At 31.7% G+C, this 25,006-nt stretch overlaps 2 protein-coding genes across 5 annotated transcripts in view; one reads left to right on the top strand and one right to left on the bottom strand.

Annotated features, from left to right (window-relative positions):
* LOC145245762 (deoxyuridine 5'-triphosphate nucleotidohydrolase-like) overlaps positions 1-1,622 on the top strand; it is a 48,353-nt gene extending 46,731 nt beyond the window's left edge. For both annotated transcript variants that reach the window (XM_080107370.1, XM_080107371.1), the window contains exon 7: positions 1,470-1,622. In XM_080107370.1, coding sequence (XP_079963496.1) covers positions 1,470-1,526 — 57 coding nt within the window. In that variant the 3' untranslated portion in view covers positions 1,527-1,622. The remainder of the gene's footprint in view (positions 1-1,469) is intronic.
* A 5,102-nt stretch (positions 1,623-6,724) lies between these two features.
* Positions 6,725-24,453, bottom strand: LOC145245761 (small ribosomal subunit protein eS27-like). 3 transcript variants are annotated; one of them, XM_080107369.1, is made up of 5 exons: positions 24,363-24,453; positions 22,379-22,483; positions 17,455-17,563; positions 7,332-7,442; positions 6,725-6,853 (listed from the first exon to the last, which is right to left on the bottom strand). In XM_080107369.1, the coding sequence occupies exons 2-5, from the start codon at positions 22,382-22,384 to the stop codon at positions 6,825-6,827; spliced, it is 255 nt and encodes an 84-aa protein (XP_079963495.1). In that variant the 5' UTR covers positions 22,385-22,483; positions 24,363-24,453; the 3' UTR covers positions 6,725-6,824. The 3 variants fall into 3 exon arrangements, with proteins under 3 accessions (XP_079963495.1, XP_079963493.1, XP_079963494.1); XM_080107367.1 differs by lacking the exon at positions 24,363-24,453 and adding an exon at positions 24,096-24,351; XM_080107368.1 differs by lacking the exon at positions 24,363-24,453 and adding an exon at positions 23,916-23,963.
* Positions 24,454-25,006: the final 553 nt, after the last annotated feature.

Below are 25,006 nucleotides of genomic sequence, written 5' to 3'. Positions count from 1 at the left end.
AGTCCGACAAGTACCGGGGCAGTTTCTGGCCGGGCTGACTGTCAAGAACGAACTCATGGCTGGTACTTTTCAACCCAGCCTCCAAGCAAATGAAGCAGCAGAGATTCTTACTGCTACATTAAAAAATAATGAAGGTATGATTACAAATATTGGAGGATTCTATTTATAGACAAGGGTGATAGGAACTGTATAATTAAATGGAACGACACTTTTCTATCGATCAATTAGAAACTGGAATTACGCATAAAACATACTGAATTCTTTTCGAATCTCTGCACATAATTATTTGTGTCCACACGCAAAGGAATTTTGCCTTTCGTCTGTGAACTTTTACAATTCCAGACTTGGACAGATTGGCTGTCCAAAGGGAGGCTTTATTCTTCAACAAGCTTTTACAATTCAAAGCTTTTTTGGATATTATCATTTTGTTTGAAACAACATTTCTCTTGTAAAGCTTAAATGGCTTACAACTCTTCTCTATCTCTAAGAGCCACGTACGTCCAAGGATGGAATACTGTTGCCACATCTGGGCAGGAGCTGCTAGAAAGGACTTGTCCTGCCTTGATAGAGTTCAAAATAGATTTTATAGCCTTGTAGGAGATGTCCTTTTCTCTTCCCTGCAACCTCTCACAGAAGAGATGTTGCGAGTTTGTCTCTGATGGTCCCCCCTTGCCAAACTTTCACGTCTAGCTGAAAACACTGTCAATAATTCCCCCCACTCTTTATCTGTGCCTAAACCTAAACGTAGATTCCATGAATAAAGCTTCTTAGAATTGCACGCCTGTGGAATTCTTCCGTTTTCCGGCTGACTACAACATGGTTGTCTTCAAGTCTAACGTAAACAAGTTCTTGATTAGCCGTTCCACGTGTTAACAAATTTACTGAATTTCCATTTACTATTTTGATTATGATTACTATATTGTCCAATTTCTACTGTACACTCTTATCGAGTGGCCTCTTGGCCTTGATAAGTGGTAATGCCTATGTGTAAAAAAAAAAAAAAAAAAAAAAAAAAAAAAAAAAATTCTGGTGTCGTTGAGCATCATTGGTTTTTTATTGAATGGGATGCTTTCTGTTTGGCCTTCATTTACCTGATATCTTTCTTGTTAGAATTCTTTCTAGAAAGACATCCAGTACTTACGAGAGGAACCATGTGAAGGTTGGCGATATCAGCGTTTGTGTGGGAATGAGCTGGATTTGTACTTGGCACACCCAGGTTGTCAGTCAATCGTTAATGATTGAGCTGCCATCACTTCTTAGTGTTGAAATGGGGACAGCACTATACACGAGTCTTCATTGTGGTGTGTGTCTTCTAATAAAGTATGGAATGAATTTTCTTGCCTCTGTTAGAAGAATGCAAAGTGCCCTCCTCCCCCTTTGTGTGTTAGTGTGAACATGTTTATTTTTTTTATTTTCATTTTACTTATCTGTTTAAAGCAATATTTTTTTTTTTTTTTTTTTCTCTGCAGGATCTTGATGAAACTGATCGCGGTTCCGGTGGATTTGGTTCATCTGGTAACAAGTAATAAAAAAGAACATTCTAAAAAAAAATTTGGAATCTCAAATTCTGCATTTTGTGATGAACAAGTTTTGTTTTTTGTTAATAAATTATCTCCACTTGACCAGAACTTATTTATTTCATTTGCAACCACCTCTGATGACGAACGATCGTTTTTAAATGTCTTTTCTAATCTAGAAAAGTAATATTTATATTATCTGGCTTCTTTGCACTAGTATTCTCATCGAGTGTCATTTTCACAATGTTTCTGTCGCTGTAACCAACCTTTAGGACCCGTGGCGCAGTGGTTAGAGTACTTGTCAAAAAAAATTGTAAAAGTAATCTTTCGAAGGTTCAACTCTCAGTGTGGCCCACCAAAAACTAGAACTGCGAATTACTTAGGACATCTATTCAGTCATGGCTGAGGGAACAAGAGTATGCTACCGATGTGAAATAAAGGGTTCCATTCAAAATTCCATTCATAGTTTGACAAGAGACACCTGATGAAGGTTACATTGATCAAAACATGAAAATGGTGAAAGTGAAGAAAAGGAAAACTTTAGAGCTTAAAAATTTCCCCCAAAAAACTGCCTGAGATTGGTTTTCTGAGAATTGTGAAATGAAATTCTGATTCGCAAAAATAGCCATTAAGACACATTCTGTCAACTGTCTAGGTTTCAAACAAGTCCAAGAGAAACCTCACTATAAAGTTGTTCCTTAACCCTAAGTTCGAGTGGCAAGACCCCCTAAACAAAACTTATAAAACCACATTTAAAGAAAAAAAAAAAAAAAAAAAAGTCGACCTCTAACCGCCAAGAAAAGGTACAAAATTTATCCCAAAACAAAACTGCCCTAAAACACTCGACTGGCTTGAAAATGTAATAAATTTTTTCACAAAAATCTAAATACAACATAGAAATTTTTCTTTGATTCCACACAAGTGCAGTAAGGGTAATTGTCAATCCTCCTCTCAAAAATATACAAATATGAAAAAAAAAAATGGAATGGACTCCGATTTAAAATAAAATTGGCACAATTTTTTTCACCATTCACATTCAGTTCATAGACTAGAATATAAAGAAAAAAAAAAAATTTATTTTAATGATATAAAAAAACAAAGAACGCTATTTTCAGTGTTCTTTTTGAAAAGATTACCTATAAGAATAAAAACACTTCTTTTCTCGTATCAAAGGAATGAATATTGCAATTTTTTTTATCATAACCATATTTTAGTTTTGGAAATGAATATTGCAGCTTTTTGTTTTTTACCAAAACCAGATTTTAATTTGAGATGGTTGTTACACGGAATCTGATGTTATGTTGGTAAATATATCTTGTGTAGTTTGACTTTTTTTTTTTTTTTTTAGTCAAACACAGGAATTGGGGTAGTTTGTTGTAGATCATCCAACCATACACTTGAAAATAATAGCCAGCCTTATCTATATATATATATATACTTAAAGTACTGCCCTATCTGAACAGAAATTAATTTTTGGAAACTCAACAAGGTTACAAACCACGACAGGGAAAAGGTGAAGATGGCATGCAACTAACTAAACCTGCATCGTTACACATGTTAACAGACAGTGATTACCCCCCCCCCCCCTCCTCATCGAACCCGCTCGCCCATGACGGCAGAGTTACAGAAAAATGTTTTAATGATTAAAATTTACTCGACAGGTGTCTAAATTTAATGAGGTCTAACATCACGGCATAGTGAATGAAATCCCCGCAGTTAACTTTCGCTGTGAGGCAGTTTTTTTTTTGTCTTCTTTCCCCAAGATGTTTGGTGGAGAAACCATCTATATATCTAAAAACAGATGTGTGTGCCACAGACAATTTCTGATTGGTTAATCTAATAATCACATCTAAAAAACTATGGTTCGTAGGCTCTTAACTTTACCATAAAATATGGCTTTATTTATTGTCCATCTTGGAAGGGTTTAATTTTTTTCTAACTTGTTATTTACAAATTAAAAAAATACGAATCTTACACAATCTTACAATCCAACCTACGACATCCACGGCCGCCATTCTGGTGCTAGCCGTAGACACGTACACAACACGAAAACAATGTTTTGAAAATCTAGCAAAAATTAATTTTCCTGAAATTTTTCAATATTTAAAAATAAATTATGCCGGCTGATAAAATTTTTAAACTTTTTTTAAAGCTAGAAAGATAAAATTTAAAAATACTTATTTTTATGTAAAACGCGCGTTCCCTCGTGGTCTTTTCATTTCGGGTTTGTATATAACAAATAAATGTTATCAAAGGCAAGATAAGTTACTTTTCTACCAAACTGGATATATTTTTCGTGTTTTTATTCAATGTAACACATTTATTCAGCTCGAAAAACGGGTTTGTATTACTGTACACATAGATTCGAAGAAGTTGATAAGATACGAAACAATACAGCACGAAAACGTGCACACACACCCACGTCCACTACCGTCCTTGGCTACGTCACGTTATGGCAACACGATAAATACACAGTAAATTTGATTTTCTTCATTTCTACGCAAATATAAATCATATAGAATATCTGCATGAATATAATTACACGTAATAGTTATAAATAAAGATGATCATCGTATAAGAGAACCGAAAAAAAAACTAATAGGGAATTTGTATAAAGTTGTATTTTCTTTTTAAATAAATAGAAAAAAGGGGTGTTGATAAGACTATCGATACTTATACAGTTTAGTGACGACATTAAAAAATGGAAATATTGAAAAAAAATTTTATTGTACATAACTGTTATAGACTGAAGTTCTCCGAAAAAAAATTTCACTTCATTTGATCAAGTAGTTTTGTTCTTACAGCGAAAAACAATTATTTATCACGACGACGTCAACGTGGCCATTTTGGAAATGTACCTAGCAGAATACCTCCATTTTAGGCCAAATTTCGCAATCTAGCCTTTTTTTTCTCGCCGTATTGAGATGCGCACAACACATCTGCAATTTTTTTGCGTTTTTTTTTTTTTTTTAAATAAGAATACTATTGAATATGCAAAGAAATTGAATTTTTATACGAGATTATTTTCGAAACATGCTCAGTTGGACACGCATGGATAACTTCGTTTATTTACTTCTGTTACAAATTAAAAAAAAAAAAAAAAACACCCCAAAAATGGCATCTGTCTTCGCAAAAAAAAAAAAAAAAAAAAAAAAAATCATTCTGGTGGGGGGGAAAAAAAGGGTTAGATTGGCCTAAAATGGAGGTATTCTGTTATGTACGGCAGTTACCTGCCCTTGGGGATGGCCACGTTGACGCAGCCGTGATAAATAATTGTTTTTCACTGTAAAAAAAAAAAAAAAAAAAACTACTTGATCAAATGAAGTGAAATTTTTTTTCCGAAGAACTTCAGTCTATAACAGTTACGTACAATAAAATTTTTTTTTTCAAAATTTCCATTTTTTAATGTCGTCACTAAACTGTATAAGTACCAGACTATCATTACACACAAAAAATATAGATTTATTTTTGGGTAAAGTTCCCCCGGGTTTTCCTTTCACTTCAGTAAATAATGGTCTTTTGTTATATATATGGCGTACTATTATTCTTATATATATGTTTATGTTTATATATATGTATAAGTGATAGTGTCTGTGCGTCTGTGTGCATTTCCCTACGCTAAAACTCTGTCAATTTTAAGCCTACAGATTCGAAATTTGATATACAGGGTACTGAGATTTGGGAAAATCGATGTGATAGGTTTTCGACAGAAATTTGGCGATTAAGTGGTCAATATTCAACAATTAGACCTTTGAGAACTCTACCAAACTTCTACAATTTAAAGTCTGAACACGTGATATTATATATATAGATTCCTTGGACATGGATCTAACTTATTAACTTTACTTGATCCCTAAACAATAAATGTTAAGAGGTTATAATAGGGGTCAAAGTTTAAAAAAATTGACCGTTTTTTTTTCTCCTCAGCATACACTTCAAAACACCTGGGCAACGCCGGGCACCGATTGCTAGTCTCCCTATAAAAAGGGGAATGTCCAAATATTCCCCCTCATGCTCACTGCTTTCTGGACATCCCCGGCAGGTAAGCCGAGGAGTTGCTTCGCTTCTCAAGTTTCATTTTGTTCGGCTTTTTAGTATAAACATGTGACACACAGCAAAATAGTGTGAATTTTATAAAAGTTGATCAAAATAAATCGACATGCGCTTACAATCTACACGGTATGTAAAAAAAATCGGGCAGACCCCTTGGGTATTGCCCAGGTGGTGTACCTCAGTCCGACAGGTGCTGGGCCGGTTCCATGCCCCTCGCCTGTCGGACTGAGTGTCAAGAACGGACCCTTGATGTGTACTACTACCATGTCGAAGCCGCTAGGAGACACATCCCATCATGAGTGTTTCATAATGGGGTATGGACTGTAATGAAGGTATGATCCCACATAATCGGGAGATTCTATTTATAAACGATGTTGCTAGGAACTGACGAATCAAATTAATTCACGCTCTGCTACCAACCAATCAGAAACCAAAATTGCTCCATAAATATTAAGCCTTTCTTTAGCAATTTCGCATATGTTTTCTCCGTCTCAACACGAGAAGAATCTTTTGCTCTGTGGATTCCAACTCGAGAACTGTCAAACCAGTCACCTCTCAGGACTTGTGTCGAACAACGAACCATCGGAAACTGTCCTGAAACTAATCATGCTGAAAGTATTAACCCGATTCAATTTGCTTTAAAACTTTTGAAGAAATAAAAAGACATCACATCATCTAAAAAGATGTAAAAGAATCATTCTTTAATGAAACAAAATCTGCTTAAAAAAATTAGGAAAAAATGTGTCAATTTTCTTGTGCCAAAACGATTCTTTCACTTGTTTTTCTTATTTTTGTATAAAACCATATTTCTATTACTAATGATAAAATGTATTTTTAACTATCAGTGAAACTAAAGTCTATAGTTCCCTCCTACCCACAAGTGTATTTTTAAGTTTTTGAAAAATACATGCATACATTATGAGTATTTACAATACCCCACCCCCGTTATAAATATTAAAATAATCAGCATCATCCTATTATTACATATATAAGTTAATTTTTAGCTATATAAGCAGTTTTTATATTACATAGTATATACAACAAAGTTTGACTAATCAAAGCTGATGACATATATCCTAGGAAGGAGGAGGAGAGAACAAGACCAAAAGAATAAGTGGATAGTGGATTAATAAGGAAAACAAAAACACCAACGCTTTTATCTCCAAGTCCACACCTTTATTATTCCATATGTTACATGCTTTCTTATGGAGAATGCACCTTGGTGCAGTTGATCGCACATCACTTTACCATCACTCAATGTTGTTTTCTTCGGAACGAACAACCTGAAAAGGGAACAAAAATTTGATTATTTGTTGAAATCACAGTCTTTGATTCTACTTAACATTTGACCAAACAATTATCAAACGACACTTGAATTGAAAGAGTCTTACAAGATCATCAATGACAAGTTTTTTTCTAGGATCGTTGACATGAAATCTATGATTATTTAGTTGCAACATTGCTAGAAATTATGTGTATGGCTGCAGAATTGGTTGCCCCCCCCCCCCCGATTCTGACCCAATTAATTAAGCAATAATTAGCAAAATTATGATAACGTATTATTATAAGGACAAAATATAAACCATGTTGCTAGGGCTGATATATCGGTTGTGCAGTGTTGGAACTTGTAAGGATGAAAAATTTACCCAAATTTTGACAAGCAAGCATCTCAAATAAGCAATACCATACAAAAAAAGATCAATTTAACAAATTGTTAGACACACTTCAATAAATTTTTAGTTAAAAATAAAATTTACTTACCTTCTGTTAGTCGTGCTTTGCCACCTGTCGGTTGACAAAGAACTGTCGAACATCCTACGCATAAAACAACAGTCTGAGCATGGCTGAATACTGTTGTAATTTTGTAACAACCTGAAAACAAAATAATATTCAAATTAGTTTAATGACACAACAAATAAATAAAAAATATCAATTATTTGCAAATTCTCTCGATAAGTACAGTTCCAACATGGTAACAGAATTGAAATTTCTTTGATAAAAAACGTTTGCTCAGATTTGGTTTGGCTTAAATCTTTCAAAATTTGTCTGCATCTATCGATCAGACGGGGAAAGAATTTAGTCATCACAGCAAACAGAAATTTTCCAAAGATTTGACTCCAGAAGAAATCAACCATTGAAAAACTAGAAATGAATTTTATTTTGTCGAATCATCATTATATTAAATTACACTTTAATTATTGAAGAAATAATATTGATGTGTATATAAGAATTGTTATTGAGGATATATTTTGCAATATATTACACATTTGTATTTCCACTTTTTTTTTTTTTTTTAAATTAAATTCCTTGTCACCTTCTCCCTCCCAATCTATATAAACGCTATTTTTAAATTGTTTGCTCAGATTTGGTTTGGCTTAAATCTTTCAAACTTTATCTGCATCTATCGATCAGACGGGGAAAGAATTTAGTCATCACAGCAAACAGAAATTAACCATTTAAGGAATAAGCAAGGTTGAATTATATTGAAAAAAAAATAAAAATAAAAGATAATATAAAAATAAATTCCATGATTTCTAAATCGGCCATCATTTCAAACAGGAGTGATTTTATATTTGCACGAATTCTATGAAGATATTTGGCATCAAGTGCATTCGTTAAATATATTTTAAACTTTTAGTTCTATGAAGATATGTACCCCCCACCCCCCGGGCTATTTTTGTAAGTACAGTATATTTTATTTTTAATAATTTAAGATAAAATGGGTTTGCTCAGATTTGGTTTGGCTTAAATCTTTCAGTGTTTGTCCGCATCTATCGATCAGACGGGGAAAGAATTTAGTCATCACAGCAAACAATAGTTGTACAAGAATTGTTTAAGCGTATAAAATACAAAGTGGAACAATAAAATTGTTGCCATAGAAAAGATATGATTTCATTTTTTTTTCAGACCATCTACTAGTTGGCCAGTTGTGTACAAATACCAAGAGCGATAGGAACCTTCTATAATGCCTGAAAATGACAATGTTAAATGAGTGAAATCGGAGATGGACAGCTGTACAACTTATGCTTTCTACCAATCCAAGTATGACAAAAGGACCATTGCCACCACCCTCAAAATGCAAATCCGGATGGTTCAATGCTTGAGAGCACAGCTCAATGAAGTTTCCAGTCATGGTTATAGTCTTTGGTGTGGTTTCAAGTGAGGGCCACATTCACGTCTTTTAAGTCGGCTTTAAAGTCAACACCAGAGTGCACCCGGATGTGCTGAAGAGTGTGATGGTCCTTGATGCAATCAGGTGGCCGCTGGCAGACCCTGGTGTGGCCTCAGGACTTGGCACTAGCCCATGTCCAAAGAAACTCGGGTGTGGCTTCAGAAGGAATGCTACGACTGTACCCTTCTCTCACTATCCCCACCTCCAACCTGAACTTGCTGGACTACTTCGTTTGGTCATACGTCTAAGAATATCAACATAACCTCCCACAACACCAAAGCCAGCATGATCGCCGCCATCCGCCAACGCTTGTGGAAAAGACATGCTCCCAGTTCCAGATCCGTATCGAGGCTGAAGGCGGCTACATTGAATAGATGTCAGCTCTACTACATGATCAAGTTATCTGAATTAATTTTTTCAACAAAAGTTTTAAAATAAAGATGTGTTGTTTTCTTCAGGGCAACAAATTTATCGTTCCATGTAATATCTATATGAAATAAATTAGCAAAATATCATTTGTTAAGCTGCAATGTAAATGTAATATCTATATCAAGACTTAGTTTAACACCAATGTTGGCACACTTGTGATCATCCAAAAAAACAGCACCAAACCATGTTTGGCTGTGGAAGTAGAGAGGCAAGCGATTTTTGAAGCAGCACCATTGAGTTAATCGTTTGCAATAGATGAGACAACACAAAACTTCCATGGCAAATCTCAATGACTTGGCTACAAGAACCAAGGACACCCAGAGATGATCAGATCAAATTTTGGAAAGATTGAGCTTTGGAGAGTCAGAGACCCCCCCCACTGTACATTCTGATAAAAACTGTCGATTGATAAAATTTGTTCAAGATCAGAAAACGTTTGACCATTAGAAAGTGACATTAAATAAATAAAAAGAACAAATGGTTTGCTCAGATTTGGTTTGGCTTAAATCTTTCAAAGTTTTTCTGCATCTATCGATCAGACGGGGAAAGAATTTAGTCATCATAGCAAAGTCATTTGTAACAAGTGGACAATATTAACAAAAACGTAATTGTATAAAAAAATAAAATGTAATTATGTAAACAAACCCAAAAAACTTTGGTTTCAATATAAAAATTTTAGTTAAAAACTGCACACATCCAACTTTTTAATATTAAAATTACAACATTTTTTTTTTTTTTTTTACATGGAGGCCCGGAGGCCACTCAGGGATAAGGGTTATTGCGTGTACAGTAATCAATGAGATAGTATTGTAGATTTGATAGCGTGTCTTAAGAAGGTGGTTTGTCAGGAATTTGTTTATGTTGGACTTGAAGACATCCTAATTGGAAAACAGGCAAACGGAAGAGTTCCACAGTCGTACTCGTGCACTTCTGAGAAAGAAGCTCTGCTCATGGAATCTACGTTTGGATTTAGGCACAGATAAAGAGTGGGGGAAATTATTGACAGTAGTTTCAGCCAGACGGGTGTTTCTCGTGAAAGATTGGCGAGGGGGGCCAGAGATTGGAGCTCAGACGAGCACCTGCCATGGAAATAAAGATAAAACAAAGGCTCGCAACGTCTCTTCTGTGGGAGAGAGGTTGCAGGGAAGAGAAAAGGGCATCCCCACTAAGCTACGAAGTCTATTTTGTACTCTGTCAAGGCAGGATAGGTTGTTTTTAACAGCTTCTGCCCAGATGTGGCAGCAGTATTCCATCCTTGGGCGTACTTGCCTTTTATACAGATAGAGAATTGCATCAGTAGTGAGATATCTTCTAGAGCAGTAGAAGGATCTCACCATTTTCCCAGCATCCCTGGCAACAGACCTGTGGTAAGTGTTCCATTTCATATTAGGAGTAAAGGTCAAACCCAAAAGCTTGTCAAAACATGGAGATAAACTTGTAGATACTAGGGTATGATGTGACCAGTTGATTGATCTAATCAGGTCCTTCCACTCTACCATGTAGCAAAAGTGGAAGAATAACTACCAACAGACATCATGGGTTAGCACCGACAGGTGGCTCTGTTTTTGGCAGGGAGAGAAGGGTACCTCTGTATGGGGTTATAGTCGACAAATTTGTGGCCCTGCTGATGGGGCATGCTTAACAGTTGTGAAAAAGAAAAATATTAGGTTTGCTCAGATTTGGTTTGGCTTAAATCTTTCAAGGCTTGTCTGCATCTATCGCTCAGACGGGGAAAGAATTTAGTCATCACAGCAAACAATTTTAGAGGAATTATAATTTAAATAACAATAACTATATAGAATAAAATTATGGTAATTTGGTAAGCTTGAATTACTCAAAGCATTTTTTTGCAGAAATTCTGGAAAATCTTTTCAAATAAAATGAACGCATGAAATGCAAATTCTACAGTTCAGTTTCTATAATGCTAATGACCCTCACATATATGGGATAAGATTTCTGAAATCTAATTTACAAAATTGCTAGGTTTCAGATTTTTTTCTGTTAACTGTTTCACGCAAGTTCATGCATGAATTGTTTAGATGACAGATTGCTTATGTTAAGAATAAGTCTGAAAACACCTTTTAAAGATAGTGTCAAGCTGGCCTAATGGTTATGAAACTTGACTGTCTTTAGGTTTTGATTTCAATCTCAACTCAAGTATATATTTTACTTACAAGTGACCCGTTTAGAAAAAAAAAAAAAAAAAAAAAAAAAAAAAAAAAAACAAACTCGCATGCATGTCTCCGTTTCTGTATTAAAATATAAAATTTATACATATTTTATATCTGGGCAGCCTGCAAGGATATTATATATAAGCAAGTACACTACAAAAACGTTCCTGTACAACTTGCTTGCCATACGTATATTTTATATGACCTTAGTTATTACACATATAAATAGACTTGTGGAAATATTTTCAGGAAGGTGGGCATCACGTTTGCTCAGATTTGCTTTGGCTTAAAATTTCCAGGGTTTGTCTGCATCTATCGATCAGACGGGGAAAGAATTTCATCATCACAGCAAACAACAAAAAAAAAGTTTACATCTAAACAAGTTTTTGCAGGATCAACCAAAGTTCAGCAATGTTGAGTGATCGGTTGATAGCAGCAGGAAAACTAAACACGAATACGATAAACAACTTCCGACAAAACTATTTTCAAAGCATCAGGTTAAAACTATCATACTCTACAGCTTTTGATCAAATGGGGAGAAAGGATTTATATTAAATCACAGGAAACAGAATTCAAATAGAAAAACATTTAGATATGTTGAATTATTTTGGAAATAAAAAAGGCCATTTCAAATTACTGCATTCAAATACATTTGTTAACTGCAACTTAGATGTGATTTTTGAAAATAAAGTGTGTTTGCTCAGATTTGGTTTGGCTTAAAATCTTTCAGGGTTTGTCTGCATCTATCGATCAGACGGGGAAAGAATTTAGTCATCACAGCAAACAAAACGGAAATATTTTAATCACTGGATTTTTTTTTTTTTTTAAAATATGAAATCCATCAACACTATAAAACGAATACTTTAGAGATGCATTAGCAGTATCAGAATTTTTGTAGGAATTTTTGACACCCCTAACACGAAACTGCGAATACAATATAAAAATCTCGTAATTTCTCTGTTAAAAGTGGGTTATTTATTTTCTTTATGGATTATACTTCCAAAATAAACTATTACAGTTGTTTTAAAAGTAATAAAAATATTTTTATTTTTTTTTAAAACAGTAATGAATTTTCCGAACTCAATATTTTTCAATTTTTAAACTCAATATTTTTAAATTTTAAAAATCTATCAAAATTTTTCTATTGATTCTATTTTTACGATATTTTCAGGGTCAATGTGAAATTTTATGTTCTTTCCAATAAACCGAATATAATATTTTAGACAAACGTTTTTTTTTAATTCACCCCCCCCCCATTTTCAACTTTCTCTTAAAAAGTAAATAATTAATTTGTTTAATAGTTTTATATATCACAAATTGAAGAGAAAAGGTCAATAAATAATATATTCAAATTTAAAACAAAAAAAAAAAAATCAGTTTTTTAGAAATTTACCTGTAAAGTCCGAAGTTTAAAACCTTATTTTATAAGAACACATTTTTTCTTTTTGTCTTTTTTTTTTTTTTTTAATGAAACCTTGGTCCTTGCTCCTTTAATTAAAAAAAAAATTAGGGCTTGAATTACATTTTTCGAGGAGTTATAAGCTTAGAAAGATAGGGGGTCGAATAATTTACGCCTCTCATTTTGAAATGTCTATTAAAAAGTAAATAATTAATTTATGTTTAATAGTTTTATATATCACAAATTGAAGAGAAAAGGTCAATAAATAATATATTCAAATTTAAAACAAAAAAAAAAAATCAGTTTTTTAGAAATTTACCTGTAAAGTCCGAAGTTTAAAACCTTTTTAAAAAAAAAAAAAAAAAACACATTGTTTTGTTTTTTTTGTTTTTTTTTAAATAAAACCTTGGTCCTTACTCCTTTAATTGAAAAAAAAAATTAGGGCTTGAATTACATTTTTCGAGGAGTTATAAGCTTGGAAAGATGGGGTGGAATTATTCACTATTTTCACGAAATTTCTGACACTGCTAGAGATGCATATATGTACAAAATATTTTTTGTGTGTTAAGAAAAGTTTTGAACATTCCTCAGAATAATCAAAGGCAATCATTTTCTAAAGTTATTTCGAACACGTGATTAAACAACTAAAGTTTATCGCTCCTTCCTTGCATGTCAATGTTGCTGCATCATGCAATGCAGACTAACATTACACGATATTACAAATAAAGTGCTGGTTGCCTTCCACACATTTAGTTGCCAAGTTATATTACAATGGAGACACTGGTTGCACAGAACAGCATCTTCATCATATAGTACACAAATTTGGAATATTTCATTGTCAAATGAAGGATAACTTGTGTCAAATCTTGGAACAATAGTTTATGTAAAGAGAAGAAACACATAAGTTTGCTCAGATTTGGTTTGGCTTAAATCTTTCAAAATTTATCTGCATCTATCGATCAGACGGGGAAAGAATTTAGTCATCACAGCAAACAAAAGTTTTCCAGAAATATGAATTTTGAGTGAACGTTTAAATTTTTTTAAATTTACTGAAACATGAAAATATGTATTGTTACCATGCACAAACAGCATTTAATTTTAGGAATTACAATTGGATGAATTCAGATACACACACAAACACATTTAATGTCACGCAAGGATAGAACTGTAAATGAACTCTGATAAAAATATATATTGTATACATTTTATTCATTTGTTCCTATTTACAATGCTTCCCCATGGGACAGAGTTAGACACCAGGGTCGTTTTTTAATGTGGAGAAAAGGAACAAAAATAAAAATTGTCTCAGTTGTGAAGGATTTCTCCTCCACTGACAAAGAAGAAATTAAAGTGCAGCATCTGAAGAACAGATACTACACTTTGATCTTGTCCTGAAGGCCAAAAATTCAAATACATAAATCTTAATATTACTTTGACATATTGGGTTTCTATTAGTATTTTGTATATTTTTAACTCATTTTCAAAACTTTGAATTTTACAAGCCAAAATAGCGGCCATTTTTGTTTCTCACGTAAACGCTAGGCATTTTGTTTTGAACTGATAAACATTTTGAAGTGAGCAAAATAAAAACTTTTCCAGATAAGCAACTTATTTTGCCTTTGATAACATTTGTGTATTTGAATTTTTTTAAACACTTTTTTGAATTTATGTGGATTGCAGAACAAACATTTTTAAATTACCCCCCACCCCCAGGTGCAGGTCTATAGAGAGAATATTATACAGAGCAAATAATATAGTTTACTCATCCCTAGTATATTTTATAGCTCTAAGTAAATAGACAAAAATATTTTTTTTTACTATAATGGCATCACTAGCAGTGTCAGAAATTTCGTGAAAATAGTGAATAATTCCACCCCATCTTTCCAAGCTTATAACTCCTCGAAAAATGTAATTCAAGCCCTAATTTTTTTTTTCAATTAAAGGAGTAAGGACCAAGGTTTTATTTAAAAAAAAAACAAAACAAAACAATGTGTTTTTTTTTTTTAAAAAAGGTTTTAAACTTCGGACTTTACAGGTAAATTTCTAAAAAACTGATTTTTTTTTTTGTTTTAAATTTGAATATATTATTTATTGACCTTTTCTCTTCAATTTGTGATATATAAACCTATTAAACATAAATTAATTATTTACTTTTTAATAGACATTTCAAAATGAGAGGCGTAAATTATTCGACCCCCTATCTTTCTAAGCTTATAACTCCTCGAAAAATGTAATTCAAGCCCTAATTTTTTTTTCAATTAAAGGAGCAAGGACCAAGGTTTCATTAAAAAAAAAAAAAAAAAAGACAAAAAGAAAAAATGTGTTCTTATAAAATAAGGTTTTAAACTTCGGACTTTACAGGTAAATTTCTAAAAAACTGATTTTTTTTTTTGTTTTAAATTTGAATATATTATTTATTGACCTTTTCTCTTCAATTTGTGATATATAAACCTATTAAACATAAATTAATTATTTACTTTTTAATAGACATTTCAAAATGGGGGGGCGTGAAAATGGGGGGGGCGTGAAAATGGGGGGGCGTGAATTTAAAAAAAACGTTTGTCTAAAATATTATATTCGGTTTATTGGAAAGAACATAAAATTTCACATTGACCCTGAAAATATCGTAAAAATAGAATCAATAGAAAAATTTTGATAGATTTTTAAAATTTAAAAATTTAAAAATATTGAGTTTAAAAATTGAAAAATATTGAGTTCGGAAAATTCATTACTGTTTTAAAAAAAAAATAAAAATATTTTTATTACTTTTAAAACAACTGTAATAGTTTATTTTGGAAGTATAATCCATAAAGAAAATAAATAACCCACTTTTAACAGAGAAATTACGAGATTTTTATATTGTATTCGCAGTTTCGTGTTAGGGGTGTCAAAAATTCCTACAAAAATTCTGATACTGCTATGGCATCACGTTTGCTCAGATTTGGTTTGGCTTAAATCTTTCAAAGTTTGTCTGCATCTATCGATCAGACGGGGAAAGAATTTAGTCATCACAGCAAACAATATCGTTATAGAATGAAATTCGAAATATTGAACTTCAAGTAAAACCAATGGTTATTTACTCAATAAGGAATATATCCAAAAATTACAAAACGATAAGGCCAATTTTTACTTTCTTTCCAACTAAACATTCACCTTAAAATGACTTTTGAAGGTTTTTGGGTCTGCTGAAAACAAATATCACATTTAAAACTGGAACAGACATTTTTCCTGATATCATTTAATGTAATCCCTTCTGTTTTCACGAACAAACATGGCCACCAGCGAAAGTGAAGTAGGCACAATGCCACAACACTGAACAATAAAGGTCTTAATATCAGGAATACTATTTGTCTGCCCCAATTTTAAATGTGATACTCGTTTTTAGCAGTTATTATAAAAGTTATTTCAAAGACGAGTAAAAAGAAAGTAAAAACTAGGTACGTGAAAATGAATGCCGATGCTCAAAATGTATAAACATTTTGACCCCTCCCTTTAATTCACCAAAAATCAGGAAATTAACCAATTTTAATGACATTTTCAGTATTTATCAAATAATGATCGCAGAATATAATGAATTAATTATTTAAGTCTGAGTGGAAATGTATTATTTTGTTTAAACAAAAAATATCTTTATTAAAGTTATGGTTTTCAGTAGTAAATAATAAAAAAAAAAATGCAAGAATTTATTTAAGCCTTTTTTTTTTTTTTTTTAAAAAAGATATAAATCGTAATTTGTATAAAAAAAAAAAAAAAAAAAAAAAAAAAAGCCCCTTAAGTCCGTAATAATGAATTCGATATAACTCAAAGAAAAATGAATTTCTCGAACTACCGATATTACCATTGAATTTAAGCAGTGTTAATTTAAAATTTTCACAAAAGAAATTATAATAGCAAAAATATTTCTATCTTTTTTTTTTTAAATTACAGATGTTGCATAATTTTTATATGCAAGATTTTAATAATTTCCTTGTTCGCATAGGAATGTATAGATGGGAAAGAAATCTGACACCCCACCTGCTTTTAATATCATGACATCATTTTGAAACAGCGTTTCCATCGGTTGAAATTTTGAGTCTCTTTATAAAATTTTAGTTTGTTGCGTTCTTGGCGAACAGGACTTTACAAATTATCTTTGAAATAGACCCAGAAAACTAATATTTATCTTTTAAAGGATTTTTACAACGAATTTATTTAACTTAATTTAGCTGAATTGGTTAGCTCGCCGTGAAAACATTTTTTCTTCACGTGTCCAAATATTTTTTACTTTATGAAATAAAACTTTAATCTTTCAAATACAATCAAAAAGTAGTCGGAAAACTACAAAAAAAATTATAAATCGGCTTTCAAAACTAAGTCCCCCTAGTTTTGTCCGCACCTAGTAAAAACTAATCGAAAATTAATAGAAAATAGTTTTTAAAGAAAATTAGCAAGAATTAAATTTTGCTTAAAGAAAAAAAAACAAGCAGGAGAGTTTAAATCGTATTTTCTGAAAACTGAAGATTTTAAGCCAATTTAGCAAAACTCAATTTTCACTGTCTCCAAAAACTATTCAATAATTTTTCCACTTTATCAGTTTTCGTAATTTTTGGACATGTTCATTATTGCGACATGACAATTAAGTAGATGCCATTGGTTTTCTTTGAAAATCAACATTTCGATTTTCACTCTAATATTAACAAGAAAGCACAGAAAACGCTTTCTTTCGTTACTCACCTGGACATTTGACATCCATGAAATAACTATTTGGAGACTGTACAAGTCTTTTCAGTTTACATTTTCGTTTCTCTTCTTCCAAAGAAGGATGCAATAAATCTTTAGCAAGCTGAAAAAGAGGAACAAAGTTTGTTTTTCGATAAACAAAACACAAAAAAAATCGAATGCAAAAAGTTTTAATTCGATCACAAATAGATGTACATGTGGCCAATGAAAAACAAATGGAATGGAAAAACCATGAGCGTCAATAAAAAAAAATCCAAAGAATTAAAGCATTTCTTGAATTATAAATACAATTATGAGCAATTGTTTAGAATAAGGTCCTTTGATAAAATTATCCCCCCTCCCCCACAGTATGTGAGAACACTCGAGGAGGTTCAATTGATCGGATTATCTGATGGAGGGACAATAACTGGCAAAAAATCCTGATGGAAGTCAATTTCGAAAACTATGCCACCATGCTAAAAAGTGTCGGCAATTTAGAATATTTTAGTTGTTTGTTAGCTTCTCTGCTAAATTACGTAAGTGTCGTTTATAAAAATATGCATTTTTTTTTTTTTTTTTTTTAAATGTTTAGTCTCTCTCCCCTATCAATAACCGTTTTTCCTTTAAGCCATTGAACATCAGCCATTTATGAAAAAAAAAAAAAAAAAAAAAAAAATGGTCAGTTCAATTGTAGTATAGGGATCGTTGAAATATCTTTCCGGTTGTCGCATGAATTCTGCATAAAATAACTAAAATTGTTTCATCTCAAAATAAATTTAAACTGACCATAAAGGTCCAAAGATATTTAAATGTTGACTAAATATGATTAAATTATTTAAGGTATTCGGGCTGAAATGGTCCATTAATGACTACCCCGTTTCACCCCCCCACCCCTTCATCAGGTATTGTCTTCATATGGCCATTAAAACTGTATACTTTGTAAATGGTTAATAAATATTAATAATCTGTAATATAAGATTTGAAATTTGCATTTTCGTCGATGGTCTGAAGATGCAGAGTTTGCCGGTCAAGCAAAACGTGATTTTAAAACTTATTTTGATGATGTTTCAATCCGCAGATATTTTGATCCAGATGGTTGAAAAGTTGTGGAAGCGTAAAATTGTCAGCACATTAAGGTGTGTGGACTTAATATGATTTAAACAAGACTGATATGAAACGAAATTGGAAATTAAAAGACGTTTCAATTATACCAGTTATCATAGGAGCAACTGGGCTTATGAAAAAGAACTTTAAAAAGTACATAGCAAGCATACCCGGTGAACCAAGTGCAAGTGAAATACAAACGATTGCACTGAAAGGGACGGCTAGAATCCTGAAAAGATCTCTTGGTTGGACTCACTAAAATAGGGGTAAATGTCAGACATCTGGTTGGATGTCCCATCCCCTAGAAGAAAAAGTTTAAGGAAAAAAAAGAAAAAAAAAAGAGATTATGTGGTTTGTGACTTGCTTGGTGCACTGGTGCACCTGAAGTGACCGCCAGCGGTTAAAAAAACATTCCTCAGGGGTAAAATTTGGATTTACAGAAACCCATGACCTGAATATTCTGAGACAAATGTATTTTAAAAAATATTTTAAATTGTTTTAATGTTTCAACATTTGGTAGTAGGAAATTTTTTTACATTATTAACTTGTATTAAATGTTTTCTATACCCGCCTTAGGTGTTAGAAATTTCGTGAAAAATATTGAATAATTCCACCCCGTCTTTCCAAGCTTATAACTCCTCGAAAAATGTAATTCAAGCCCTATTTTTTTTTTTTTCAATTTAAAGGAGCAAGGACCAAGATTTCATTAAAAAAAAAAAAAAAAAAAAAAACACTACTTTTGTTATTTATTCAGCTCGAAAAACAGTGTTTACCGATGTATGTATTAGAAAATTCAAGATGGCCTCTCACACCCTCTTTAACACCGTAAGTTTGGGAAAAGGTGTTATAAATAAAAAAACTATACAAAATACTATTAAAAACCTGCCGAATATATGTCAGCCTATGTCACGGTAACATATATATTGAGCGAGTTTTTAACAATATTTTAACCGGTTTTTTATTTATAACACCTTTTCCTAAACTTACCGTGTTAAAGAGAGAATCAGACGCCATCTTGAATTTTCCAATACATCGGTAAACACTGTTTTTCAAGCTGAATAAATATGTTACATTGAATAAAAACACGAAAAATATATCCAGTTTGGTAGAAAAGTAACTTATCTTGCCTTTGATACCATTTATTTGTTATATATTTGTTTTTTGACAACTTTTTCGAATCTATGTGTACAGTAATACAAACCCGAATATATTATTTATTGATCTTTTATCTCCAATTTGTGATGAGTAAATTAATTTGAAAACTTGAAAATGGACGGCGTGAATTAATTCGACACCCGTCTTTCCAAGCTTATAACTACTCGAAAAATGCAATCCAAGCCCTAATATTTTTTTCAATTAAAGGAGCAAGGACCAAGGTTTCATTAAAAAACAAAAAAAACAAAACGTGGTTTAAAAAAAAGGTTTTAAACTTCGGACTTTACAGGTAAATTTCTAAAAGCCAGTACTTTTGTTTTAAATTTGAATATATTTATTGATCTTTTATCTTCAATTTGTGATATATAAAACTTTGGTGAGTAAATTAATTATTTACTTTTTAATAGACACTTGAAAATGGGGGGGGGGGCGTGAATTTTAAGAAAAAAACAAAAACGTTTGTCTAAAATATTATATTCAGTTTATTGGAAAGAGCATAAAATTTCACATTGACCCTGAAAATATAGTAAAAATTGAATCAATAGAAAAATTGATAGATTTTTTAAAGTTTAAAAAAAATTGAAAAATACTGAGCTCGTAAAATTCATTAGTTTTAAAAAATAATATTTATTACTTTTAAAAACAACTTTAATAGTTTATTTTGGAAGTATAATCCATAAAGAAAATAAACAACCCACTTTTAAAAGAGAAATTACGAGTTTTTTTTTTAAATATTTTATTCGCAGTTTCGTGTTAGGGGTGTCAAAAATTCCTACAAAAATTCTGATACACCTATACCAGCATTAATAAAAATATTTACCGAAAAATAAGTTGGGATCTTTTTACCAGGATTAGTAAAATAAGCATTAAAAAAAGTTTGCTTTTCGGAAACCATCAAAAATCCAACTATTTTACCAGATCCGGTAAAATAGTTTCTCCCTATAAAAACCAAAACCAAAACATTTTATCATCTTTTAATGTAGCATCAGTTTTTTTTTTTACAAGGGATGGAGGCATAGCATCTATTTATCCTTCCAATAATTATCCCTTCCTTTGGGGAGGAGTGTATGTTCATTCGCCATATCTTCCCAACAAGCTTTTTCAAGGCGATTTCCAAATCTTGCTTAAAATTTGGGTGAAAATGATCACTAGTCGAGATCATAGAAATTAAAACGAATTTTATACGCAAAAAAATAAATAAAATTACTAAATAATAAATAAAATTACTTCTGCAGTTTACAGACCATGCTATTTAAGATAGGATTTTCAAATTACAATCCAATTTGTATGGTATTATGTTATAATTAATGGATATAATTAGTCGTCCCCGTTTAAAGTTTCTAAACGATGCTATTTCAGCACGATCCGTAAACTGCAGAGGTAAAAAGCAAAAACAAAATCCAACAATCAAATACTTAAAGGGGGTGGGGAAATAAAAATAAATAAAAAGACTGAATTTTTGTGTCGATTTCATGCCTTTACGCGACTTTGAGATGAGGTGTTTTAAAAAAGATTAATTGCTAGAGAACGCTTCGAAATTTGAAAGCATTTAAACTGTCAAATATAAAAAAACTGGCTTTAAAATTCATTTAATTAAAAGATCGAAATTTACGTACAATCCTTATGACTACAATATTAAACAATCGGGACAAGATCAAAGTGTAGTATCTGTTCTTCAGATTGCTGCACTTCTATTTCTTGTTCTCTTTCGGTGGAGGAGAAATCCTTCACGACTGAGACAATTTTTATTTTTGTACCTTTTCTCCACGTTAAAAAACGACCCTGGTGTCTAACTGTCCCGTGGGGAGGCATTGTAAATAGGTACAATATTAGACAATCGAGACCCAACAAGTTGGTTAATTAATAAATGACCAATACTGAAAAAAATAAAATTAACAGACACTCGTGCAACGTCGGTTCGGTGCAATCAGCCACATTTTTAATTAAAAAAATAAAATACCATCAAGATTCATGAGATTTAAATCTTTTTACATGTATTTCTATCTAAAAAAGTAAGACATTTGCTTTAAAACTTAAAAATTTACTTATTTCAACTTTTTAGTAAAATTTGATTCTCCACGGGTTTGGTGCCCCCCCCCCCTGCGTAAAAACAAACAACTTTAGCATTAATGAATTAGTAATTCGATTACCGAGTTCCAAATTCGAAAGTCAAATTTATAATTATCGAGAAAAATTGTGTAGAATGTTAGAATTTAAAGAACGATTATATCTAATATTTGTTGTTGTTGATACGTAGTTATTTGGAACGAAGCCGCCATGTTGTAACCACGCGGAGAAAAAAATAATCACTTCGTACGGAGGATGAAGAAAAAGATTTTTTTTTTAAAGAAAACAAATGTATGCATTTTTTTTTTTCTATTTTCACAAAAAAAAAAAAAAAAAAAAAAAAAAAAAAAAGTATGAAAATGGGAAAATAAAAAATTACACAATGAATCTTGTTGAGAAAAGTTAAGAATAGTAGTACACATGGTTAATGGAGGTCGATCATGCCGAACACAAGCACGATTTTAGAGCTGGGACTTAAAATCTAGGGAGAAAATCGAAGTCAAATTTTACATATATTAAATTTAAACTTTAAGAAATTCTTCTATCATAAAGTCAAAATTGAATAAACAATAATAAAGCACGAAAAATAAAAAAGAAAACGGAGCTAACTTACAGGCATGGTGCTCCACTCAGAGGTGTTGCGGGAAAGAAAGATTTGGGGTTCTCTTCCAAAAAATCACGGACAAGTCTTGCACCACTTCCGGTTGTAGTTTCGTACCTGATAAATTTTATTAATATTTTTTTTTAAAAAGAGTATTACTCGTTTATTTAAACAATAGATACATGCAACAATGATTCTTAATAATTACGCATGGGGGTGATGGTTCTACAACTCCGCCAATTTCGCAAGTTGATTGATATTTATACGCAGTTAAATTTGTTTTTATCAAAATATAATTGAAATAGTAAAATACGAAAATACTGCTTAGAAAAGGAGAATAATTGTTCTCCCGCCTTAGTTTGTACTTCATATTTCAGTTTCTAATTTTACCTTTAAAAAAATCATACATCAATCCGGGACAAGATTTAGTATCTGTTCTTCAGATGCTGCACTTCAATTTCTTGTTCTCTGTCAGTGGAGGAGAAATCCTTCACGACTGAGACAATTTTTATTTTTGTCCCTTTTCTCCACATTAAAAAACGACCCTGGTGTCTAAATCTGTCCCGTGGACAGGCATTGTAAATAGGAAAAAAACATACATTTAAGTTTTGTCTTTTGTTAAAAACTTTCTAACAGGATTCATCATATCTTTTAAGGAGACATGCAGAATATGTGCTATTTTTTCGACAAGATTTTTAATTCAAGTTTTACAGTATCTTACCCTCCCTAAGTTAAGAATGGGTTTCTAAATAACGTTTCAGCACAATCCGTATTCTATACATACGCATCCTTTTAAGGCACGACAACCCGTTAGAAACTAGGTTTTAAACAAATAATATTAACCACACTCTTTGATATGTTCAAAACTTTAACTCTATTTTTCCACTTAGAACATTAACACATTTACTTTTGTATTGAAAATTAAATTTAGATGGAAAAAAATCAATAATTTTAAATTCAGTTTCTTTATATAAACCCGATTGTGAAAGTTTGCACCGTCTATAAATGTTATTTTTAAAATAATGTTCGAAATTACGTGTAAAAGGTTTCTAGTTTCGATTTAAAATTTCCCAATAAATAAAAAAATATTGTTTACTTTTAGTTTTATTGTTTACTTAGCCTTAATTTTTTTTTTTTCAAATAAATTTCTTTAATTCTACTGTATCATAATGAATACATTATGTTGAAGTAGTTAGCTATAAAGTTTATCAACGAGGTTCGTCTTTTCCAAGCAGTGACAGGCCAAATTAATCCACCGTATTGATTTGTTGTCTGATTTTTTTGCGGATTTCTTTTAAATAAATACTTCGATTTTGTCATTTTGTTGTTTACATAATAAAACATACCCTCCTTGTAGCCTTATCACTAACCCTAAGTCCGAGTGGTACTAAAAATAATATATTAAAATAATTTAAAAATCAAATTTGAAACTTATATTAAAACAATGTTTTCTAGACAATGTTTTCTGAAAATGCGATTTATTATTATTTTTAATCAAAAATATATCTAAAATAAATATTAAAAAAACAAAACAAAACAGCATAGATACCTGATAGAGAGTTGTATTGTGGGTGTGAATGATTGTGTAATAATAATAATAATAATGAAAATAAAAACAGGTTTTGTTACTTCTATGTCTGTCCATGATGCAATATTACTAAATTGCAAAATATTGCGCAATATGTTTATTGTTCACAGTAAGACTTTCTGTCTTTCTTTCCTTACTTACCTCGTTGTTTCCAAGAAAAAATAATTCTAACAATAATACTTTTGCGAAACAAATTACTATTGACTTTTTGTTTAAATTGAATACGAAAAAGAAAAGAAAAAAAAAGATACGAAAAGAAAAGTTGATATCGTCAGCAACCAGTTGTCGATTAAATAAAACTAATTCTGATAACGACAAAGAAATGTCGTGTTATGTGCTTTGCTAGTCCCCACTCTCACCCACTACACCATTTGCTGTGTACAAAAACAGAAAGCTTATATTACCTACCGAAATGCAATTTGGTTTTGGCAAGTGATGGTGTTAAAAAAAAAAAAAAAAAAAAAAAAGAAGTAAAACCATGTTTTCTAACATTCAAAACAAGACCACAAAATGAAAGTTGAAAAAAATATATATTATTCTATTTCGAATTTATTTCTTCCTCGAATTAATTACACAATTTAAAGACAATTTATATAATTTAACCCTAATCCCCCCCCTCCAACAATGCACAATATAATTGACCCTTAACCCTTTCCATTGGGTACAATGATCAATGTGACATCCCTGCACCTGTTTTTATGTTTACTGATGAACTCATAGCACCTCTTCAACGTTCATACTCCCACCAACCCAACAGTCAGCAAAATCCCACCCGTTCACTGTTGGGGTCCCTAGATGCTGGAAAGCATTCTACTATAATAATTTCTTCGCTCGGACTGCTAGATTTTTAGATTCCTTCTCTGTATCTTACCTTGTTTCCTGTCAATTTTGAATGTAAATGTGAACAGAAATCTTGCTGCTCAACTCCTCACAATCTTCTGCCAGACTCGATCCAAAATTGTGGCCCTTTACTTTCCTAGTAGTGATATGCCTTATTGTTACGTTGCGCAAGGACCCCAGGTTGGGAACGGTCGTAGTTAGTAAGTTCCCCG

This window comes from Euprymna scolopes, chromosome 23 (genome assembly GCF_053919585.1).
Source record: "Euprymna scolopes isolate OS-2025 chromosome 23, ASM5391958v1, whole genome shotgun sequence".
NCBI classification, from domain to species: Eukaryota; Metazoa; Mollusca; class Cephalopoda; order Sepiida; family Sepiolidae; genus Euprymna; species Euprymna scolopes.
This window is presented reverse-complemented; position numbering and strand designations above follow the sequence as displayed.